This window comes from Perissodus microlepis, chromosome 8 (genome assembly GCF_051167445.1).
Source record: "Perissodus microlepis isolate ML-2025 ecotype Zambia chromosome 8, ASM5116744v1, whole genome shotgun sequence".
NCBI classification, from domain to species: domain Eukaryota; kingdom Metazoa; phylum Chordata; class Actinopteri; order Cichliformes; family Cichlidae; genus Perissodus; species Perissodus microlepis.
Window position 1 is genome coordinate 3177598 of NC_140468.1, and position 20834 is coordinate 3198431.

Consider the following 20834-nt stretch of genomic DNA (forward strand, 5'->3'; position numbering starts at 1 on the left):
AAGGATCAGAAAGAGGACCAGGAGGCCGTTTCACTAGTTTGCATGTAAAAATATCCTTTATACTAGGGATGCACCGATACCGATACCGGTATCGGGTATCGGCCTCGATACCACATTTTCTAAAGTACTCGTACTCGTTAAAAGTCCCCCGATACCGAGGACCGATACCACGGTCTGAGACCTGTCTATGTTTGAGCGGCATGTAAGGGGTTAATCACAGGTGCCGAGTGCCCGCCCCCAGGCCCCGGCTGCAGCTCAGAGCGGGGAGAAAGCAAGGCGAGACATATCAGCTGTGTGGAACTATTTCAAAGTGAACGAAGACACGAAAACAAAGGCGGACTGCAAATTGTGCTCAGCGAAATTGTCCAGAGGAGGCTCTAAAGGTAGCGCATTTAACACAAGCAATTTAATCAAGCACCTAAAATCCCAACACAACAACGAGTACAAAGAGTTTACCCACGCTTATTTACACACGCTTATTAGCACAGAGGAGCATAGCTGATGCTATAGCAGTGGGACGGAAAATAGTTGGGCATTTTAAACATTCCGCCTTAGCCTACTCCCGCCTCGAGGACATTCAGGGACAGCTCAACCAGCCAATAAAGAGACTGCAGCAGGACGTACAGACGCGCTGGAACAGCACGTATTACATGCTCCAGTCCCTCATTGAGCAAAAGCGAGTGCTGGGCGTGTATATGTCCGAGCACGAACTCCCTGACTATCTCACTGCTCACCAATGGGCTCTTATGGAGAATGGGCTCTTATTGAGGAACTAACTAAAAAAGTGAGCAGCTACGACGCACTAGCCTCTGATGTCATCCCAGCTGTGACTGTGCTAGTGAGACTTCTAAACAGAGAAACAGACGAACAAATGTAAAATTAAATTTTGTTTTTTTATAATTATTTATTCTGTAATATGTTGCATACAACGTGCTTTTCATTTTAAATAAATGTTCTTAATTCCAAACTAGTCCCTTGTTTGTTTTTTGTTAAATTATAGGACTAAAGCTGTTACCTGCAAATTTAAATCATGTTTTTATTAAGTACTTGGTATCGGCGAGTACTGAAATGCAAGTACTCGTACTAGTTTCCAAAAAAGTGGTATCAGTGCATCCCTACTTTATACCGAATCCTAAGGACCAAAATGTATTAAATGATCTTCATGCTTTATTCAGTGTGGCCTCAAACTAACGTGTAAGACCATAAACTCATCCAAGGAGTGTTTCCAAAGAGCAAGGGAGACATTTACTCTACGACCGGACGAGTCTTTGCAACCAGAGGGGTCGCCCCTGCCAACTTCACTTTTGAGTGCCCCTGTACAGTGGGGCAAAAAAGTATTTAGTCAGCCACCGATTGTGCAAGTTCCCCCACCTAAAATGATGACAGAGGTCAGTAATTTGCACCAGAGGTACACTTCAACTGTGAGAGACAGAATGTGAAGAAAAAAAAAAAAAAAAAAAAAAATCCATGAATCCACATGGTAGGATTTGTAAAGAATTTATTCGTAAATCAGGGTGGAAAATAAGTATTTGGTCAATAACAAAAATACAACAATACTTTGTAACATAACCTTCGTTGGCAATAACAGAGGTCAAACGTTTACTATAGGTCTTTACCAGGTTTGCACACACAGTAGCTGGTATTTTGGCCCATTCCTCCATGCAGATCTTCTCGAGAGCAGTGATGTTTTGGGGCTGTCGCCAAGCAACACGGACTTTCAACTCCCGCCACAGATTTTCTATGGGGTTGAGGTCTGGAGACTGGCTAGGCCACTCCAGGACTTTCAAATGCTTCTTACGGAGCCACTCCTTTGTTGCCCGGGCGGTGTGTTTTGGATCATTGTCATGTTGGAAGACCCAGCCTCGTTTCATCTTCAAAGTTCTCACTGATGGAAGGAGGTTTTGGCTCAAAATCTCACGATACATAGCCCCATTCATTCTGTCCTTAACACGGATCAGTCGTCCTGTCCCCTTGGCAGAAAAACAGCCCCATAGCATGATGTTTCCACCCCCATGCTTCACAGTAGGTATGGTGTTCTTGGGATGCAACTCAGTATTCGTCTTCCTCCAAACACGACGAGTTGAGTTTATACCAAAAAGTTCTACTTTGGTTTCATCTGACCACATGACATTCTCCCAATCCTCTGCTGTATCATCCATGTGCTCTCTGGCAAACTTCAGACGGGCCTGGACATGCACTGGCTTCGGCAGCGGAACACGTCTGGCACTGCGGGATTTGATTCCCTGCCGTTGTAGTGTGTTACTGATGGTGGCCTTTGTTACTGTGGTCCCAGCTCTCTGCAGGTCATTCACCAGGTCCCCCCGTGTGGTTCTGGGATCTTTGCTCACCATTCTCATGATCATTTTGACCCCACGGGATGAGATCTTGGGTGGAGCCCCAGATCGAGGGAGATTATCAGTGGTCTTGTATGTCTTCCATTTTCTGATGATTGCTCCCACAGTTGATTTTTTCACACCAAGCTGCTTGCCTATTGTAGATTCACTCTTCCCAGTCTGGTGCAGGTCTACAATACTTTTCCTGGTGTCCTTCGAAAGCTCTTTGGTCTTGGCCATGGCGGAGTTTGGAGTCTGACTGTTTGAGGCTGTGGACAGGTGTCTTTTATACAGATGATGAGTTCAAACAGGTGCCATTCATACAGGTAACGAGTGGGGGACAGAAAAGCTTCTTACAGAAGACGTTACAGGTCTGTGAGAGCCAGAGATTTTCCTTGTTTGAGGTGACCAAATACTTATTTTCCACCCTGATTTACGAATAAATTCTTTACAAATCCTACCATGTGGATTCATGGATTTTTTTTTCACATTCTGTCTCTCACAGTTGGAGTGTACCTCTGGTGCAAATTACTGACCTCTGTCATCATTTTAAGTGGGGGAACTTGCACAATCGGTGGCTGACTAAATACTTTTTTGCCCCACTGTATGTCCTTCTTTTACACTGCCCATAATCCAAAAGCACGAAAAAGCAGCCTCTGATAAGAGTGCACAAAGTGTCCACATACGAACATCAAAGTAGCTCAGACCCTTACAAAGTCAGCTGGGAGCGGTGCTTCCAAACATTAAAAACAATGACGTGCAAAAGCTTGACAACATCTGTTGCCAGAACAACATCTCAGGAAATAACTGCAGCGCCTTAACACAAGAAAATACAAAAATAAAACTACCCTGGTAATTTGGGGGAACTGATTTCATCTTCGCAGCAGTGATTTCCATCTGTTCTGCTGAGGCCTTTTAAACCACAAGTAATCATGGGTTCTCTTTATCCTGATGAGCTACACAGCTGCTCTTATCTGCAAAGTGCAGAGCACAGATGATTTGTTGTATGAATTCTAAATATTTTTAAATTTCTACCGGACTAGATTTAGCTTTTCTGATAAAAGCAGCGTGCAGCAGTCAGAGACATCCAAGATGTGCTCAGGCATTCTGGCTGAGCAGGAATCTGATTTTGGATTCTCTGGATCGATACCCTGTAGGAATCAAACTGAGGGGAAAAAATAAGATTTATCAAGCCTGTAGGCAGTTTCTCTTCTATAATTAATTTCTCCAAAGAATACGTAAGCAGACAAAACTTTTTAAAGGGATCCTGATAAATATCAGAGCCAGCTCCACCCTTCGTGCTGTACATCATCTGCTTCGTGGCGTGCACGCAGTTACCCAGAATGCTTCGCTGCTCATACGTTATTTAACGCACATGTTAGCTCACACAGCTGTATTATATAACTGTGTGGTGCAATACTTTCTTCTGCAGAGCCCCATTTCTGTGGCCTGCAGCACTTGTTTATGAGTGTGTGGCGAACGGGCAACAAACCCGATTACCTGCCTGTTGAGATGCTGGCAGGGAGCCTGGCCCGTCTTTCTTCAATAAATCATCAATGTAACGGTGATTTCTGATCAAAGCCTGGAACAAATTTCTCTCAAACAGCTGAGTCTCACAGACTTCCACTTTCACTTGGATTACAGCCGCAGATGAGCTGCCTTTAATAATTGTCTCTGGTGTGAGGTTTTTAGGGGTAGTTCACCACTCAGCATGAACACATGGCAAAAATGACAGTTTTGTGTAGCTTAATGTCATGAAAATAGAAACAGGTCTGTCACAACTTTCCAATGAGCCAAAGAATAGTAGTTTATTGCAGTTTCACGTTCAGAAAGTTAAATATTACAGACCTTTAAACAGCTTTTAAATGGACAACAGAAGACACTTAGAGATGCAGCTGATGCAGGCAAACTTCTCGTGTTCCATGCAAGGCTATATTCACAGATATTCTATTAGCTAAATGCTAACATGCACGTTTAATGAGTTTACAGTTAAGTCACAGATCCAACGAGCTAAGTGCATTTTTTCCATAAACTTCTTTGTAACCCAGAGTTTTCTTGCAGCTAGAGAATTTACCCTCTGGTGACCATGAAAAAGAAAGCAGTTTGTCAGCACTTCCCCATAGGCTTCACGTTTTCAGACCATCTTTTATTTACAGTCTATAGGGAAGGCTAACAAAGAGCAGAAGGGAAACTATCAGGACTGAAAACGATTAGAAACTAAATCACTAAGAAAAGAAACCAAAAACCATCACACTGTGCAGCTATGGGGATTCATAATATTATGCTTAACTCAACTATGTAAGGAGGTTGTTGGATATGTGAGCAACTTTCCTTTCTTTTTAGGAGGAATTCTTAAATGTGAAACACAATCTCTAGTGAATATACTTTCATATGACCTTCATGAAGATATAGAGGTAATATTTCATTTTATTTTGTGTTCTAACATCCCCCTAATATGCCAACCTGGCACTGGTCTAGTGCTTGGCACAGAGATGCTCTTTAAGGCGCCGTGTACCAGCTCTGAACTGTAAGTATTCACCTCAGGACGTTTTGAATCCAAACTGCACGACATCCTGGAACAAGATTTAAGGCATTAATGTTGGGAGAGTGTAGTTCTGAGAGTATATAAAGAAATATGGATATAAAAGTAGTCTGACAAATTTAATCAAGGTTCTCTGGTGTCATCTGACTTCGTGCCAGACACTGAGAGACTCTGAGGTCCTGGCAGAAGCTTTGATTTTAGTCCTGCTATTTATTTGACAACTAACCTTGAGAGACTAAGCCAAAGATCTTTAATTGAAATGATAAGTAATGATATATCTCCACTCAAAAACATTTTTAAAAAAGCAATTAATAAGTGCATGTACTTGCTTAGAGTTGTTAATTAAAGCAGTGTTTCTGTGATGCTGCAGTGAATGGAGCAATGAAAAAACGCTAAAACTAAAATTTGTATCTTGTACTCTTTTTTTGTTTCTAAAGTTGGGCTATTCAGACTTTCTGTTCTATCCAACCTAAACCAAGGTTGTATAAAGTGTATTTAAAGTTAAAATGAATGCATTCAGGAATGGATGCATAAGCTGCATAAAGGTTTCCCCTGCAGAAATAAAACTGATGAACTCTAGATTCACAACACTATGAATAACCTTAAGGCTCTGTGCCAACGCTGGCTTCTGTTTAATTTCCACCAAAGGGTGTCTGTCCTCCAGTTCAACCCCATCAACAGGCCTAATGTGGGGTCTTGTTCCAGTACATCTGGAGAGATGTCTGCCACAGCAGCAGCAGCAGCAGCCAAGGCTTTAATGGCTCCGCCGAGGAGAGAAAGACGGGTGCAAGGCCACCGGTGGCTGCATCCTTCCCGTATATATGAGATTGAAAGAGGGGGAGGGTCTGTAGCAGGAAACCTTGAATCTGGTGAGTAACACAGGACATGCTGGAGATGGTAAATAGGACCTTGCGCCTGGTCTGCAGAGTCAGTTACTGGTATCGATTTCCAATATGTCAGTGTTGTTCTCCTTTTTTTTTCCCCAATCACAGTGTTAATTTGTTAGAGTGGTAAACAAGATGTGTCCCGTTTCCTTAGAACTGCAGAATGGTCCTGTTTTATTTATGCTGTGTATTTATAACCTTTAGGCAAACAGTGAAAACAACTTGTTTCTCCAGGCCTTGATGTGTAAATGATGGTGTAAAACTGGGGAGGGAGCGGAGTGATGAAACAACCAGTGGAAGTGCAGCAATACCCTGCTTCATGCGCCGCAGCAGCTTCACTGGTTGCCTTCATGTCATCTGCTGCATCATTTGTGCTGTTTGCACAGCTTGTTCCACAACATAAATCACATGCCGATGCTAACCTGCAGTCTCTAAAAAACAGTCTCTGAATGCACATGATTTAACTTAAGCTTCCAAATTTACTGTCATGACTTCAGAGACGATGAGTACTCTGAGATCAGCACATTATTAAGAGAGGGACTCGAAATATCCAGCATGAGTAATCTTACTGTGACTAATCATCCAACCAGGTAATTGAGGTTAAACTAAATCAGAGCGTGAAATAACAGCAACAATGCCAAAAAAATGAGAAACATTGCATGTTAGAGTGTGATTCAAAATTAAGCTCTGAATGTCCTTACCGGCATTTTTGTTGGGTGACTGATCAGCATTTTTAAAGTTTCAAGGACAGGGGAGGAAGAAATGTTCCACCAGTTTAAGCCAAATGACGAAAATGGAAAAGTATTTGGAGAAAAGTCTAAAAGTTGTTTTTCTAAACTTAATCCTCTGCAGCCATCAGCCTTAATCCTAACTTTAACCCTAGGCAGTCAGAATATTTGTGTTTTTTAACTGAAATTGTTCTCCCGAGTCATGGCAATAAAGGAACAAGGAATTATTCATGTTTTGTATTAAAAAAGGTTATTTTGGCTTTCTCCAAAATATAAAGTTAGCGATAGGATTACCGTCTATGATGACTGAGAGTTACAATAAGCTGAAAAAGGAAGCAAAAAGCAAAAGAAATTATTCACAAACCTGCTTCAGGGGGCTTTCTGATCTACACTCACATGCACTTCATTAGGTACACCTGTTTAACCATCCATTCATGCAAACATCTAATCATGCAATTATGGCTGAAACTCAGTAAATTTGGGCACATAGATGTGGTCAAGGTGACCGGCTGAAGCTCAAACTGAACATCAGAATGGAGAAGAAAAGTGTGACTTAACCTCAGCATGGAGGTTGATGCCAGGATGGCCGGTCTGAGTATTATGGCAGGAGATAATAATAAAGTTTTACTGATGCAAAAATCTGTATTCAGTTTGCAAGAGTTCACATTTGTTGTTTAAAACTTTGGACTCTTCAACAGCTACTCAGTAACTCGGCTACTAGTAATCTTTTCTATATTAGACAAGAGACTAACTGACTGGCCACACACTGATCGGGAATTAGGCCCATTTTGTTTTTCACTAGCAGGTTAAATTAATGAAAGATTCAAAAAGGCTATTTTAGGAAGTCTAAAATGTCCTTATTTACTGTGCATGGCAGAGAAATACAGGAACCATCTGCTTTTATAATCCCTCTCTGAAACTGTGACGCGTCCTCTTTGCACTTTGGTTTCTGCACAGAATAAACAAAAAGGAAAACGTGTTAATCACTGAGCGTTAGAGGATTTTCAGCCACGGATGAAGAAAGTGGCTGTTGATGCTTCACTCACAGAGCACGACATCAATAACACAGGAGAATGAGGAGACAGGGTGATGATCTATATGTGTGTGTGTGTGCGTCTCTGTCTCTATTTGGCAGCCATGCATTACAGTTTTTCTCAAATGTTAAAACACAGAAGCCAATCCTGTAACCCAAATGACCAGTAGTCTAAACACATTTACTAAATGTAGCCACCATATTACAGTACCATAAACACATGTCACATGAAGACACAATTCACAAAACACAACCCTCTGTACTTATAAATCTAAACACATTTTTCCTTGCTAAAACACATGTTGCAAAACAACTCTGCTCATATTCTCAAATGAAAGCCCATGTGATGCAAAATGCTTGCCACAGTCACCAATCTTTGAACACAGGGAACACACCTGGCGTCAGTCACTACACACAACGACTCAAAATTGAAGACACCTGTTGCTAATGATGTGACCCCACCTATAAAAGCATAGTTTGGTGAAGATGCCAAACAATCACAATGGATGAAGGCATTCGAGCGTGCGGAAGGAGAAGAGCTGCAGGCCAAAGAGGAAGAGGGGTTGAGATCAGAGGAGGAAGAGGTGAAGGCCTAAGAAGAAGAGGAGTTCGGAGTAGAGGAGGAAGAGAAGGAGGCCAACAAGAGAGAGGAGAAGGTCCAGGTGGGAGAAGAAGACAACCTCGCACCATCATAACAGATGATATGCGAGCAACAGTAATTGATCATGTCATTGGCCATGGCATGACAATGGCTGAAGCGGGACGAAGAGTACATCCAAACCTGAGTAGGTTCACCATGGCCACCATTATCAAGGCATTTAGACAACACAACAGGTATAGTACGCTATTGCTTTCTTTGTCACACTACAGTTTTACAGGCCTGTGAAAGTGGTCTGTTACTTTACATGTAGTTTTACATATAAATCAGTCAATTGACAACACATGTTTCTTTCTTTAGAGCTGAAAGGATGCCACATAGAGGTGGGAGGGTTGCCATATTCACAGCGGCACAAGAAACCCTCATTGCAGATATGGTCCGTGAGAACAACTGCATTAGACTCCGAGAGATCAGAGACAAAGTCATTGCAGATAATGTAAACTTTGAGAACATTGATGCTGTCAGCGTGTCCACAATAGACCGAGTTCTCCGGCGCCAACAGATGAGGATGAAACAGGTCTACAGGGTTCCCTTTGAGCGCAACTCTGCGCGACACATAGAACAACGTTACGAGTATGTGCAAGTACGTATACATCCATGTCCACAGTACAGTTAGTGGACATATTGTGTTGCTTAGTGGCCTACATTACTTCTGGACAATACTGTGCTACCTGATTGACCGTTCTGAACACCTGTACGCTTTTCCATGTTCACAGAGGATAATGCAGTTGGACGCGATGGCCAGACCCCATGAGTACCTCTTCCTGGATGAGGCTGGCTTCAACCTCCAGAAACGAAGGCGAAGAGGCCGTAACATCATTGGCCAAAGAGCCATCACTGAGGTTCCTGGCCAACGGGGGGGTAATATTACTCTTTGTGCAGCTATGGGTACGGAGGGGCTTGTCCACCGGCATGCTGTCCTTGGGTCTTACAACACCCAACGTCTCCTCACCTTCCTAGAGGAGCTAAAAGACATCCTCCTGGACCGTCAACAACACCATCCTAGGCTAGCACATCACATGTATGTGATCATTTGGGACAACGTCCGCTTCCACAAAACACACCAAATCAGAGAGTGGTTCACCACCAACAGTGACCACTTTTTAAACGTCTGTCTGCCACCCTACTCCCCTTTCCTGAACCCTATAGAGGAGTTCTTCTCATCATGGAGATGGAAGGTGTATGACAGACAGCCATACACAAAAGAGAACCTCGTACGGGCAATGGAGCTGGCCTGTGCTGACATCCCAGTGGAGGCCTTCCAGGGATGGATTCGCCATTCCAGGGCGTTTTTCCCGCGGTGCCTAGCAAGGGACAATATAGCCTGTGATGTGGATGAGGTGATGTGGCCCAATGCAGCTCGGCGACATGATGCCGCACAGTGACTGTGTGTAATACTGTAAAAAGACCGTGTAGACAATAAAAAGACTTCACACCCTGATCATGTTTCCGAGAGTACTGTTGTGTGCGATAGATTCTGTTTTTGCATTGAGTTGTGTTACAGTAGTGTACGTACATGCAGGATGTTTTTATAGATTTATAGTCTTCATGTGAAACTCACAAATCTAAATGCCTAATCCTCTGCAGGGTTCTATGACGATCCGTTACTGTACGTTTATAAAAATATGCATTGGCAGTTATGAACCAAAGAACCTTCTCACAAATTGAGCATTGTGTTTTCAATTGTTTTGCTGTAGTGTGTAATGCTGTGTATAGTGTTTACAGTTTTGACAGCTTCGAGCTGCTCTCTTGGTGTGGGAGTTTGAGTTTTGCAGTGGGAAGGTGTGGTTGTGTTTATGTAGCTTTAGAGAAGGGTGTTGTGTTTGGACATTGGGGGACCTGGTGGTAACGTTTGTGACATGTGTTTTAGCATTTGAGAAAAACTAACAGTGGCTTGTGTAATAATTTGAGAAGCTGCTAATATGTGAGTCATGAAGATGATTTCACTGTCTGATGTCACGTCATGTTAGGACAGAGTGTGCGAGAGAGCAGGAGGACAGAACAGGTACTGAAGGAGTGCAAGGATGCTCGTTACCAAATCAGTGTCTAAGAAACTAACGGGTTTGGACTGAGAAAAATTAATCTTGGAAGGCAAAGACAAATAACCAGTTATGAATCATTTTGTGTGCAAACATTAGAATCTGTTTTTAAACACGCTGTAAATGCACACTGCTGCATTTCTTATCAAATGCTTTGCACAACAGGAGCTTAGCTTCATCTCGGTTTTCTCAACAAGTTCAACAATCGAGAAAATGAAACCAACACTGGACTTGGTGGGAAAAGGGTTTATTTTGATTTACACACTTTAATGTAACACTGTCATTCTTTCAAATTTATAATAAACAAGCTATTGTCTTGACTTGATTAATAACTAAAGATGCATGAACAACACAAGTATACAACAGCAAACAGAGTGCCAGCCTTGCATCTCTTTGTCACACTGTTGCCATCTGCTGGACAAACCAATGTGGTGATCAAATCAAAACTCAAAGCTCGAGGCTGAAATCAATGTGGAAAAAACTTAAAGTGCAAGGCTACTAATGACGCTACATGTTGGTTCAACTCAAAATTAATTAAAAAAAAAAAAAATCCTTCATTTTCTCTTTTTTTTTTAAGTGTAAATTTTCCCCTAAAAATAATTTCAAATACTAATTAGGTAACTTTCACCTAAATTCAATTAAGGAATCCAATAAATACAAACATTAAATTAATATTTTTCAATTCATCTTCAGCCAAAATGTTACATTTAGTTTTGATCATCATTTAGGAAATTATTATTGAAATTTTAAGGATTATAGATCCATGAATCAAAGCACTGCAGTGTGTTCTCCCAAATTCATAACACACAAAATATTTCAGTCAATTATCTCAAACAAAATCGGCACAGAGGGAAACATTTTTCTCCAGTGATCATTAGGTTAATCAAAAAAAATAAAAAAAGATTAATAATTATAAATAATGATGAATAAATGAAAAATAACGGCTGGATTAGAAGATACAAGTGCTGAATCAGTGCAGCTGTGACAGCTGGAGACATGATTAGGAGACAAACGTACAAAACAGAATTAATTTTGTGGTCAAACTTTGTTGACTGCCTTAAGCTTTCCAGCTGGTGGAGCGCTGCACCTTGTAAAGCATCCGCTTGATGAGTCTGACTTCAGTCGTCATTTCTCGCTCCAAATGCTCAGAGAAAGCAAACAAAATCGGAGGCACCTCAGAGTTAACAATAATCCAAATTCTCCCAGCGTAGACAACGTTTGTTTGGCTGTTCACAGTAACAGTTCGTGCTGAACATCCCTGACAGGCAGAGACAAAATGCCATTATATGGCAGGAAGAGACAATCCATCCACAACAACAGATTACTTGTTAATGCTCCACACTGAAGTCTTACATCAGCTCAAAAGAGAGTGTCTTCTGCAGGCTCCGGGACACTGTGAGCCACAAGTTTTTTTAAAGTTTTATTTAAAGTCATGTTTCATGAAGCAGGGGCCAAGAATGGCCAGTAAATAGTTTTGGGACACCTACAAAACAAACAAACAAACAAAAAAAAGCACTGCATGACGATAAAGAGACCAGAGCCTCATCCAACGCAGGAGACGACTGAATCCATAAATGATGTCATTACAGCCGATCACTTTAACTGCTCTTGCCAATCCAGTGCAGGGTTGTGGGGCTGGAGCCCTAACAGCTCTCACAGAGGGCTACAGGGCCTGTCCAGACAACCATACACACTCATTCACAGTTAAGGCAAATTTAGAGTTACCCATTTTTCTAACAAGCATGTCCTCTGACTGTGGCACAAAGCTGGGGTACCCTGAGGAAGTCCAAGGGCATCCACACAGGGTGCCCCAGAGGGGAAGTGGGTTCAAATCCAGGAGCTTTCTGTGGGGCAGCACTGTGGTAACTGCTGCACCACCGTGCTGCCACAATTCTTAACTTGTAACATAAAATGTCAAGAATCCCAACAAAGATTAATCACAAAAACAAAAAGATAGTCTCGAAACTGTAGACACAGATGAAGAGAGCAATAATTCTTGCAAGTCAGAGCCTCTGCTGTGGCTTTCAGCGACACTTTGACCCTTTCAGACCAAACTCTGTGACCACGTTTCTACCCCAAGTGAAATCTCATGTGTCGATTTAAACTTCCCTGCTGGGTAAATCCTTGATCACAAATGGCGCAACCAAATGGTTTCTCTCCTGTGTGAACTGTGATGTGAGACTCCAGGTGCGTTTTTCGGTTAAATTTCTTGCCGCAAACATCGCAACCGTACGGTTTCTCCCCCGTGTGAACGATCATGTGCGTCCTAAGGTGGGATTTGCGGTTAAATCTTTTGCCACACACGTCGCAGCCGAATGGCTTTTCTGCCGTGTGGACGGTCATGTGCGTCGTCAGATGAGTCTTCCGTTTAAATCTTTTACCGCAGTCGTCGCACCCAAACGGTTTTTCTCCTGTGTGGGCTATCATGTGTATCTTTAGATTATTCTGATGCCTTGCTCTTTTGCCACAAATATCGCACACAAACGGTTTCTCCCCTGAATGGATTGTCACATGCGTCTTCAGATTCTGGTGATGCGTAAACCTTTTTCCACAAATGTCACAGCCAAATAACTTTTCTCCCGTGTGGACCCTCATGTGTGATTTAAGATTGTACAGGTACTTAACTCTTTTGCCACAGAACCCACAGCCAAACGGTTTCTCTCCCGTGTAAATTTTGATGTGCGAGTCTATGCTTTGCTTCCGTTTAAAACATTTCATGTTATCCAAACAGCCAGAAGAACCATTTTCTGAATTACGTCTGATGTGCCTCTTAAGAGACTGCTTGTAGACAAAATGTTTACCGCACGCAGAGCAGCTAAAGTTTTTTTTCGGAGTGTTATGTCCCGCCTCACTAGGAACGCCCGACTCGAGCTTTCCATTTTCACTGTCTTCGGTTTCAGGTCCAGAATCTGACAACGGGCCCTGCCAATCCTCATCACTGACCTCCGTCTCTGAAGAGTCAGAAGCCCCTTTAACAATATTTGTTTGTAAATGAGTACTGGGATCAGGTTTCCTGGCTAGTTCTAGTGATCTACCGTCCTCTCCGTAAGTTTCTATCTTAATCCATTTAGTCAAGCTGCTGCTTGGAGGCTCAGCCGCCGTGCAGTCTTTAGTTTGGCTTTTATGAAGCTGTGAAAAATGAGGTTTCTCTTCATCATCTTCACTCTTTACTAGAATATTGAATGGAAACCCGGTGATTTCAGTCTCCTCGAACCCATTAAGATGCTCTCCCTCCTGACTGGCCCACAGTTCCTCCTGCTCCGTCTTTATATGGAGGTGTTCCGAGTAATGCTGGTCCCATGGAGCCTCTTCTTTGATCACCACAAGTTGCTGAATATCTGCAGGCAACAATGAAACACACATTTACATCGATAACCGATTTGAAATACACCGACACTCATCCTCAGCAGTTTGAAATCCTTGTAGTGTGTTTTAACTCACACCACGTATTCACTATGAGTTTTAGGCTACGTCCACACGCACACGGGTATTTTTGAAAACAGAGATTTTCCGTTTTTGTTTTTTTTTTTAAAAAATCCCATCCACACGTAAACGCAAAATTAAAGGATAACGCTGCTAGGAACATGTAGAAGCAACAGGTGGCGATATATTCCTAACCGTGTAGAAATGTTGGCCAATCAGAAGTCTAGAAGCCTTGGTGGGAAAGAGTAAACAAAGATGGCGCATAGAAGCAGAACGTCCTATGTGTGGAGGGGCAGTAACTGTGTGTGTGTGTGTGTGTGTGTGTATGTCAGCATTTAAACACTGCAGAGTAAAATTAACAGTAACAGTATTTTGTTCAAGTCCGCCATTGTAGAAATTAATTTCACCGAAACAAAAACGTGGCGCACAGTGTGACGTCAAAATAGGCGCACACCTTTGACGCTGCATTTTCTCCGTTTTCCTCGTCCACACGTAAACGCAAAAACTGAGTTTTCAAAAATATCCACCCTGGCAGGCGTTTAAAAATCTCAGTTTTCAGTAACCGAAAACACCGTTTACGTGTGGACGAAAGGTGCAAACGCACAGAAAAATCTGCGTTTTAAAAATACCCGTGTACGTAGCCTTAATCAGTCTCTCCGCGCAGCCAGATCCTGCAATTCCTCTACACACACTGTATGGGTCCAATAACCAGCCATTACTTCCAGCTCACGATAAGCCGACAGTTTATGTATTCAGACTGCATCCATAAACTGTTCCAAGTGAGCTAGTGGTGCCCAGAGTCTGAGCCAGACAAACTGGTCAAATTATACTGCACAGCAAAGTACGATGTTAGGAATAGAGTATATCAAGATTTACCAGTCACCAGTCATTCAACTAAAAATACACATCACATTTACAAGTATACACATTTCTATGGGTGAGGATCATTTAATACTGTTTTAGTAATTATAAACATTACTGTAATGCAATGATCATTGTGTATCTTATATTAAAAACCATTTGAGTTAATATCTTGCTAGAACAATAGTAGCAGCTGGGGTTTTTTTGCAAATTATACCTTTACTTGCATGTGTAAAGATGGCGTTTCATGGTCCCTGGCACTGTCATTTTTAAACATGCACGTTCAATTAGGGAACAAAAACATTCAACGATGACAAGGTCATTCAGAATATTTAGGTAGTCAGGTGACCTTAGTGTTTGAACTAGGGCTGCCACGATTAGTCGACTAGTCACGATTACATCGACTATCAAAATCGTCGACAACTGATTTAATAGTCGACACGTCGTTTGAAGCTTTGTAAGCTCACAAAAGACGCAGGAATTAGTAGGATTTAAGAGTGCAATAACGGACTGAAACAGAAGATGGCAGCACTGCATGTACAAGGATGCCAGCTGCCGTTAAACCCCGAAGAAGAAGAAGCTGTGTCCCAGAATTCATAGCGCAGCCCAGCTCAGTTTACAACAATGGCGGCAGCTACTTAGTTTTAATATTACTCTTATTATTCTTTCTGGGTCACAAAATAAACGTTTAACATATTTTCAGGCGAGAATGTAGCTGTGTAAACCTCAAATATCTGCTCAGTTTATCAAGACACCACATATTTTCAAAAGCGCTCCGACGTTTTCGGAGACGTCTGTTACCCACTAGCTCGATAGCTAGCCGGGGGCAAGGCTCACTAGAGCCCGTGAGAACACCGGACTCCCTGCAAATCGTTTTCAAACCAACTGCAGTCTTTCGCTACTCAGGTTAAATATATATATATAAGTCACTTAGATAACTTCAAAATGTTATTGTTTGGCTTTTTTAGTATTTTATTTGTTCCTGAGTAAATCGGTTTGGCTGAGATTAAAGTTATAGTTTTTACACAGCTGAATAAACATCAAGCAGACAACTGATTATCAGAAGTGTGAGATGCTCGAGAATTTACTCCGGTGTCCTGTTATATTTTAGATAGCAAGGAGTTTATTAAACTTCACCGAAACAATCTGCAAATTTCATTAAAATTTAATAAACTATCATCTTGTCTTTATTTTTAGTTAGCACATACCTTAAACACTTAAAGCTGTAAGCTAATGATAGTTATATAAGAGCAGACGCATGCTGGTGCAATAAGCTGTACGTTTTACGTCCAATGGATGATGATCTGATTAGTCGACTAATTGCAAAAATAATCGGTGACTAGTCGACTATCAAAATAATCGTTTGTGGCAGCCCTAGTTTGAACACATTGTTTCTGAACTAAACCACTAAAGCAACCTTAGACCTTAACACTGCCCAGCTGGTTGCATATAGTAGAAGGGCCGATGACAGGTGCATCAACTAATCAGCCTCTCTTCACCACCAGATGCAGCCATCACTCAGGGTCAGGTAAATCTGGACTTAGACCACATGACCTTTTTCAATCAGTATGCTCCCTACCAAACTGAAGCCCTTTTTAGTGGTTTTCTTAAAGCTCAGCAGCTGTTTAGTCTCCATCCCTTGAATACTCTTTCCATTGTGCATGTGGAAATGCTATTTAACTATTAAAACACAGCCGAGAGTTCCACTGTTGATTTTTTCCCCAATCTGACTTCAAACACTTCAGTCATCTCCTGTCACAATCATTCAAGATTTTTTGGAGAAGATTGTTCACCACTATATCCTTCCAGGTTTTAAAAGAAATGCATCAGAGAGATCCTGTGCCACTTTCAGTAATTTCAGTCATTTTCTCTGCTTAATTCAGGCCAATCTGAAGCTGAGTAACATCTGTTCCACAAACATATATCTACATCTTCTGACATGGTGGTTTAAACAATGAGAAGCTCCAGTTTGCTCCACACGGCTAGTCTGCCAAGACTTATTTTTCTACAACAAAGTCTGAACTACAAGCTAACTTTTTACCAGGCTACATAAAAACTTACTGCAGACCTAACCTCCACAGAAGGTTATGGTCAAATATGGGACATACAAAACCACCACCAACTGGAAAACAGTGCTGTTTCTCAGATGAACAGATGATCTCAGATGGACCTCAGTCTGAAGATTGTAAAACCAACTTAAGCTCTGTTTTTCCCTGAAGACCAAAGAAATATAGTTTCTTTTTTTTCTTTAAACTTTAAATCTAATTAATTCTTCTATAAAGACTCAATATGGTGATCTAACCCTAACATAGAACTTTTATTTCTTGAAATTTTAAAAAACTTAATTCCAAAAAGGTTTGGATGTTATTTAAAATGCAAATAAGAAACATAATGCAACCATATTTCTTTTTTGTAACCCAGTGGGAGCAGGTTAGTAACATGATTGGTTATAAAAGAACGTCTTAGAGAAGCAGAGTTTTTCAGAAACTTTGGAACTTTTTTTAGAAGAATGTAAAATTTTGGAGAATTTGAACATCTCTGTGCACAACGGAGAGTCTGAAAATCTATATTGGGTGCTCGTAATCTTCATGCCCTCAGGCGGCACTGAATTAAAAGGAAATTTTGCCATGGAAGTCAGTGCATGAGCTCAGGAACACTTCAAGAAATCACTGTCTGAACACAGCTCACGGTGCCATCCGCACATGCAGGTCAAAGCTCCATCATGTAAAGGCTAAAGTCTTCTCTTTAAACTGGACGGAAGCAAAGTGGAAAACTGTTCTGTGGTCAGATGGACCAAAACTCGAGATTCCCTTTTGAAAGCATGGACTCTGCAGCCTAAAGAGGAAAGTCTTTAGCCCAGTCCGGACTCGACTGATATACTAATGAGTCTAATAACTTGCACGGTCAGCATTTTTGCCAGCTTTCCTTTCAGCTGTTGAATGTATACAATTTTTTTTCCAGAACTGGTGACCACGCAAAGCATGCACAGATTAATAACTGTGCTTTTCCCATCACACTTACACACTGTGATCCGTGTTGCATCTAACCTCTTCCTACTTTTTCCCTAATACTACAGTTTGCTCTTCATTGTGAAATACTCTGCTTTGCTGCAGGCACACACGGACTTTGACTAAACCATTGCAACAGCCATTCCACTGCAGATTTTCTTTTGTGCTTGAGATCATCGTCCTACTACATGACCCAGTTTCAGCCAAGCTTTAAGCCATCAAACAAATGGGCTCATATTTGACTTATGGCCTCCTATGGAAGCAAGAAGGCTGAGTTCGTATTTGACACATTCCTTCAGAATGAAGGCGTTAAACAGACTGAATTTAAATAACTTTAAAAATCTTACAAACCCACAGCACACTAACGTGTACTCACTATAAACAGTGCTTTTTAATGCTACACACAGTGTGTGTGAGGTGTATTACGTGTTCAACCTCTTCTTCCATTTTCTAATGTTAGTTTTCTCTTTGTGAAATGCGCTGCTCTGCTGTACACATGTCTGTGTTTGCGTTTTGTCATGCACGGCACACAAAGGCTCCATTATGTGAACATGTTCGTGGCTGGTTTGCCAAACCCTGTGTTGGTTTAACAACCCGATAAAAGCCTGTGCTCGTAGAAGCATGTATGGCAGCGCTAACTTTAAGTAATCATGTTCTGTATGACTTTATCAGGCTCACACTGTTGTGGAGGAATTCTCGCCCACTCCTCTTTACTGTGTTGCTTCAGATTATTGAGGTTTGCAGGAATTCATTTATGCACAGCTCTCTTAAGGTCCCACTACATAATTTCAATCAAGCTGAAGCCTGGACTTCAACTAGACCATTGCAACACCTTTCTGCCCCCTTTTCCAGCCAGTCTGTTGCAGATTTGCTGCTGTTCTTGGAATCACTGTCCTGTTATATAACCCAGTTTAGGCCGAACTTCAGCTGTTAGACAGGTGACCTCACATTTGACTCCTGGATGCTACGTTGAAACTGCTGTGGAGGCAGTTTTTCCACATAGTGCTTCTACATGTAGGCTAAGTTTCTGAAACTGTGGACTACGTCACGTGTTGCTGTTCATGTCAGACATAGTCTGAACACCTGCTAAGGAGCACACGGGTTTTTATTATGCCCTGATATGTTTAAGCTGTGAATACAGTCAGGCGTATTATAAAACAAGTTCTGCATAACCTGGATTTCTGTATGTTAGCCGGCTTGAGAAGACCTAAAACCACAGTCATGTCAGTCAGAGATGCAAGAGGAACACGTGATAGGTATATAGAAAGAATATCAAAATATTAACAGAAATAAGTAGATGTGGCAATCACCAGCAGACACTCCACAATGCTGTATTTTCACAATAAAACAATATTTGAATTTTTTATATTTTGCGATATGCCGAGTACTGCAATAACATATTTCAATTCATCGCCTTTTTTAACTGCAAATTATGTCGCCAAAGTTAAACTTCTTCAATATCCGTTTTATCTAATAAGATAAAGTTTATCTTGCTTCAATTATTAATTAGTCTGCAGCTAAATGGAGTCAGGTTAGCAATTATATGCAATTGCATGTAATAAATTGTCAAGAATCACACGTCTGTGGACTCAAGTCCAAGTCAGACTGCAACTGTTTGCAGAAAGGTTTCCTCCTATCAGACTACCCGTGACCTTGGAACCAAAAGTGGTCATGAGTGCAACAACCTCAAGCTCTGGGCAACCAGAATATGCAGAATGTGAAAAATACAATATACAATCACTATTTTTGTAGATGTAAGGAGGTTGCTGTCCAATTTTTACTCATGTGACTGAACGATTAGCTTACCCTGAAGTACGAGGTAGATCTGTCAAGTTAAGGGTCAAGTGTTGGATGGTTTTTCAGTTGAGCCAATTTAATGCATGTTTAACAAGTTTTTTAATTAATTTCATAAAATATTGATATTTGGGGTCCCTGTAACGATGCATCGACACCACACACCTGTGTATAGGCCACCCTAGCACTGCAAATAAGTCAACAGAGCAAAACATGGCAAAAAACTTCTCATGCAACAGCTGCACATCACAGAAGTGATACTTTGAGCCTGTTGCTCATTTAAATGTATTATATTCAGGTTTGACACTGTTATCACTTTCTCTTGTTGTGAGAACCAACTATTATTATTTGGCTTATTTAATGTTCTTGGTAATAAACACCCCACACTACAGACTCTTTATGCATGCACAGAAGCAATGCATGAAAAACTGGGAACATCCTTACTGCTTAGTAGGCTGCAGCCAGGAGTCAAATGTGAGGCCATCTGTCTGACAGCTAAAGCTTGGTGTAAACTGGGTCATGCAACAGGACAACGATGCCAAGTACAGCAGAAAATCTGCAACAGAAAGGCTGAAAAAGGGAAGAATGGACATGTTGCAATGGCCCAATCAAAGTCCAGACTTCAGACTGACTGAAATGCTGCGGGGGGACCTTAAGAGAGAGCTGTGCATACATGAATGCCGCAAACCTCAATGCCCTGAAGGAGAGTGGGCCAAAAATTCCTCTGAAGTCACACAACAGCGACTTCAAGTTATTTCTGCTCAAGGTGGTTTTGCAGCGGCTGAATCGTGGAGTGCATTTAGTTGTCCACATACTGTTTCTTCAGTTGGGTTCAGTTTTTTGTTCAATAAATAAACGACACGGTGTAATATCGGTTGCTATCCATCTCAGGCTGTTTTTAAATCATTTTAAAGACCCGTTAAGGACCTGATTGTGTCTTCATATCAAACATCTTAGATTAAAACCAAATGTATCCAGCCCTACGGCGAGCTAGCAGCTAGTTAGCGGTTTTCTCCAAATAAAATCTGAGATTATTCTCACCATCGGCTCGGTTAATATCAGCATCCTGCAGTTGATGGAGTCCGAGCGGTTTGATCTCTGGTTTTTCTTCAAACGGCAGGCTGTCAGCGGCGTACTGCTGCAGATAATCCACTTCGTCCATGCTGTCAGCGGCTATCCTCTTCTTTAAAACAAACTGTGGGCTTCTTTCAGACGAACCAGGCCTGCGCGGAATCGACTTCCGAACACAGACGCGATGTTTGCATGTCTGTCCGGACCTGATGCATGAATGTGTCACAGACACGGACTCCAACAGGGCGTCCACTCTCCTTGACTTATTTTTTGAGGGAAGATTTGTTGACGTGTCTCCTGCGTTTTCTGAGCAGGCATCCGCTCGGGCACCTTTATCCCAGGTCACCGCAGCCACCACGAGATTTAAAAAAATCACAGCTGTGGGGAAACCTGCAGATTTATGAATCCTGTCACAGCGTGGGACTTCACTGAGAAAATTAAAATTCATTGTACCTGACAG

General features: G+C 41.7%; 1 protein-coding gene across 1 annotated transcript; it reads right to left on the bottom strand.

Moving 5' to 3' along the window:
- Window positions 1-10448: 10448 nt before the first annotated feature.
- On the bottom strand, window positions 10449-20579 carry LOC146381107 (uncharacterized). Its single transcript, XM_084937036.1, has 2 exons — window positions 20345-20579; window positions 10449-13555 (listed from the first exon to the last, which is right to left on the bottom strand). Exons 1-2 carry the CDS (start codon window positions 20463-20465, stop codon window positions 12288-12290), a joined length of 1389 nt encoding a protein of 462 aa, XP_084793162.1. The 5' UTR covers window positions 20466-20579; the 3' UTR covers window positions 10449-12287.
- Between the last annotated feature and the right edge of the window lie 255 nt (window positions 20580-20834).

Coding starts and splice junctions, on each gene's coding strand:
- LOC146381107 (XM_084937036.1), bottom strand. CDS start 20,465: ATGGACGAAGTGGATTATCTGCAGCAGTACGCCGCTGACAGCCTGCCG. Junction 13,556..20,344: donor TGATATTAACCGAGCCGATG/GTGAGAATAATC, acceptor TGTTGCCTGCAG/ATATTCAGCAACTTGTGGTG.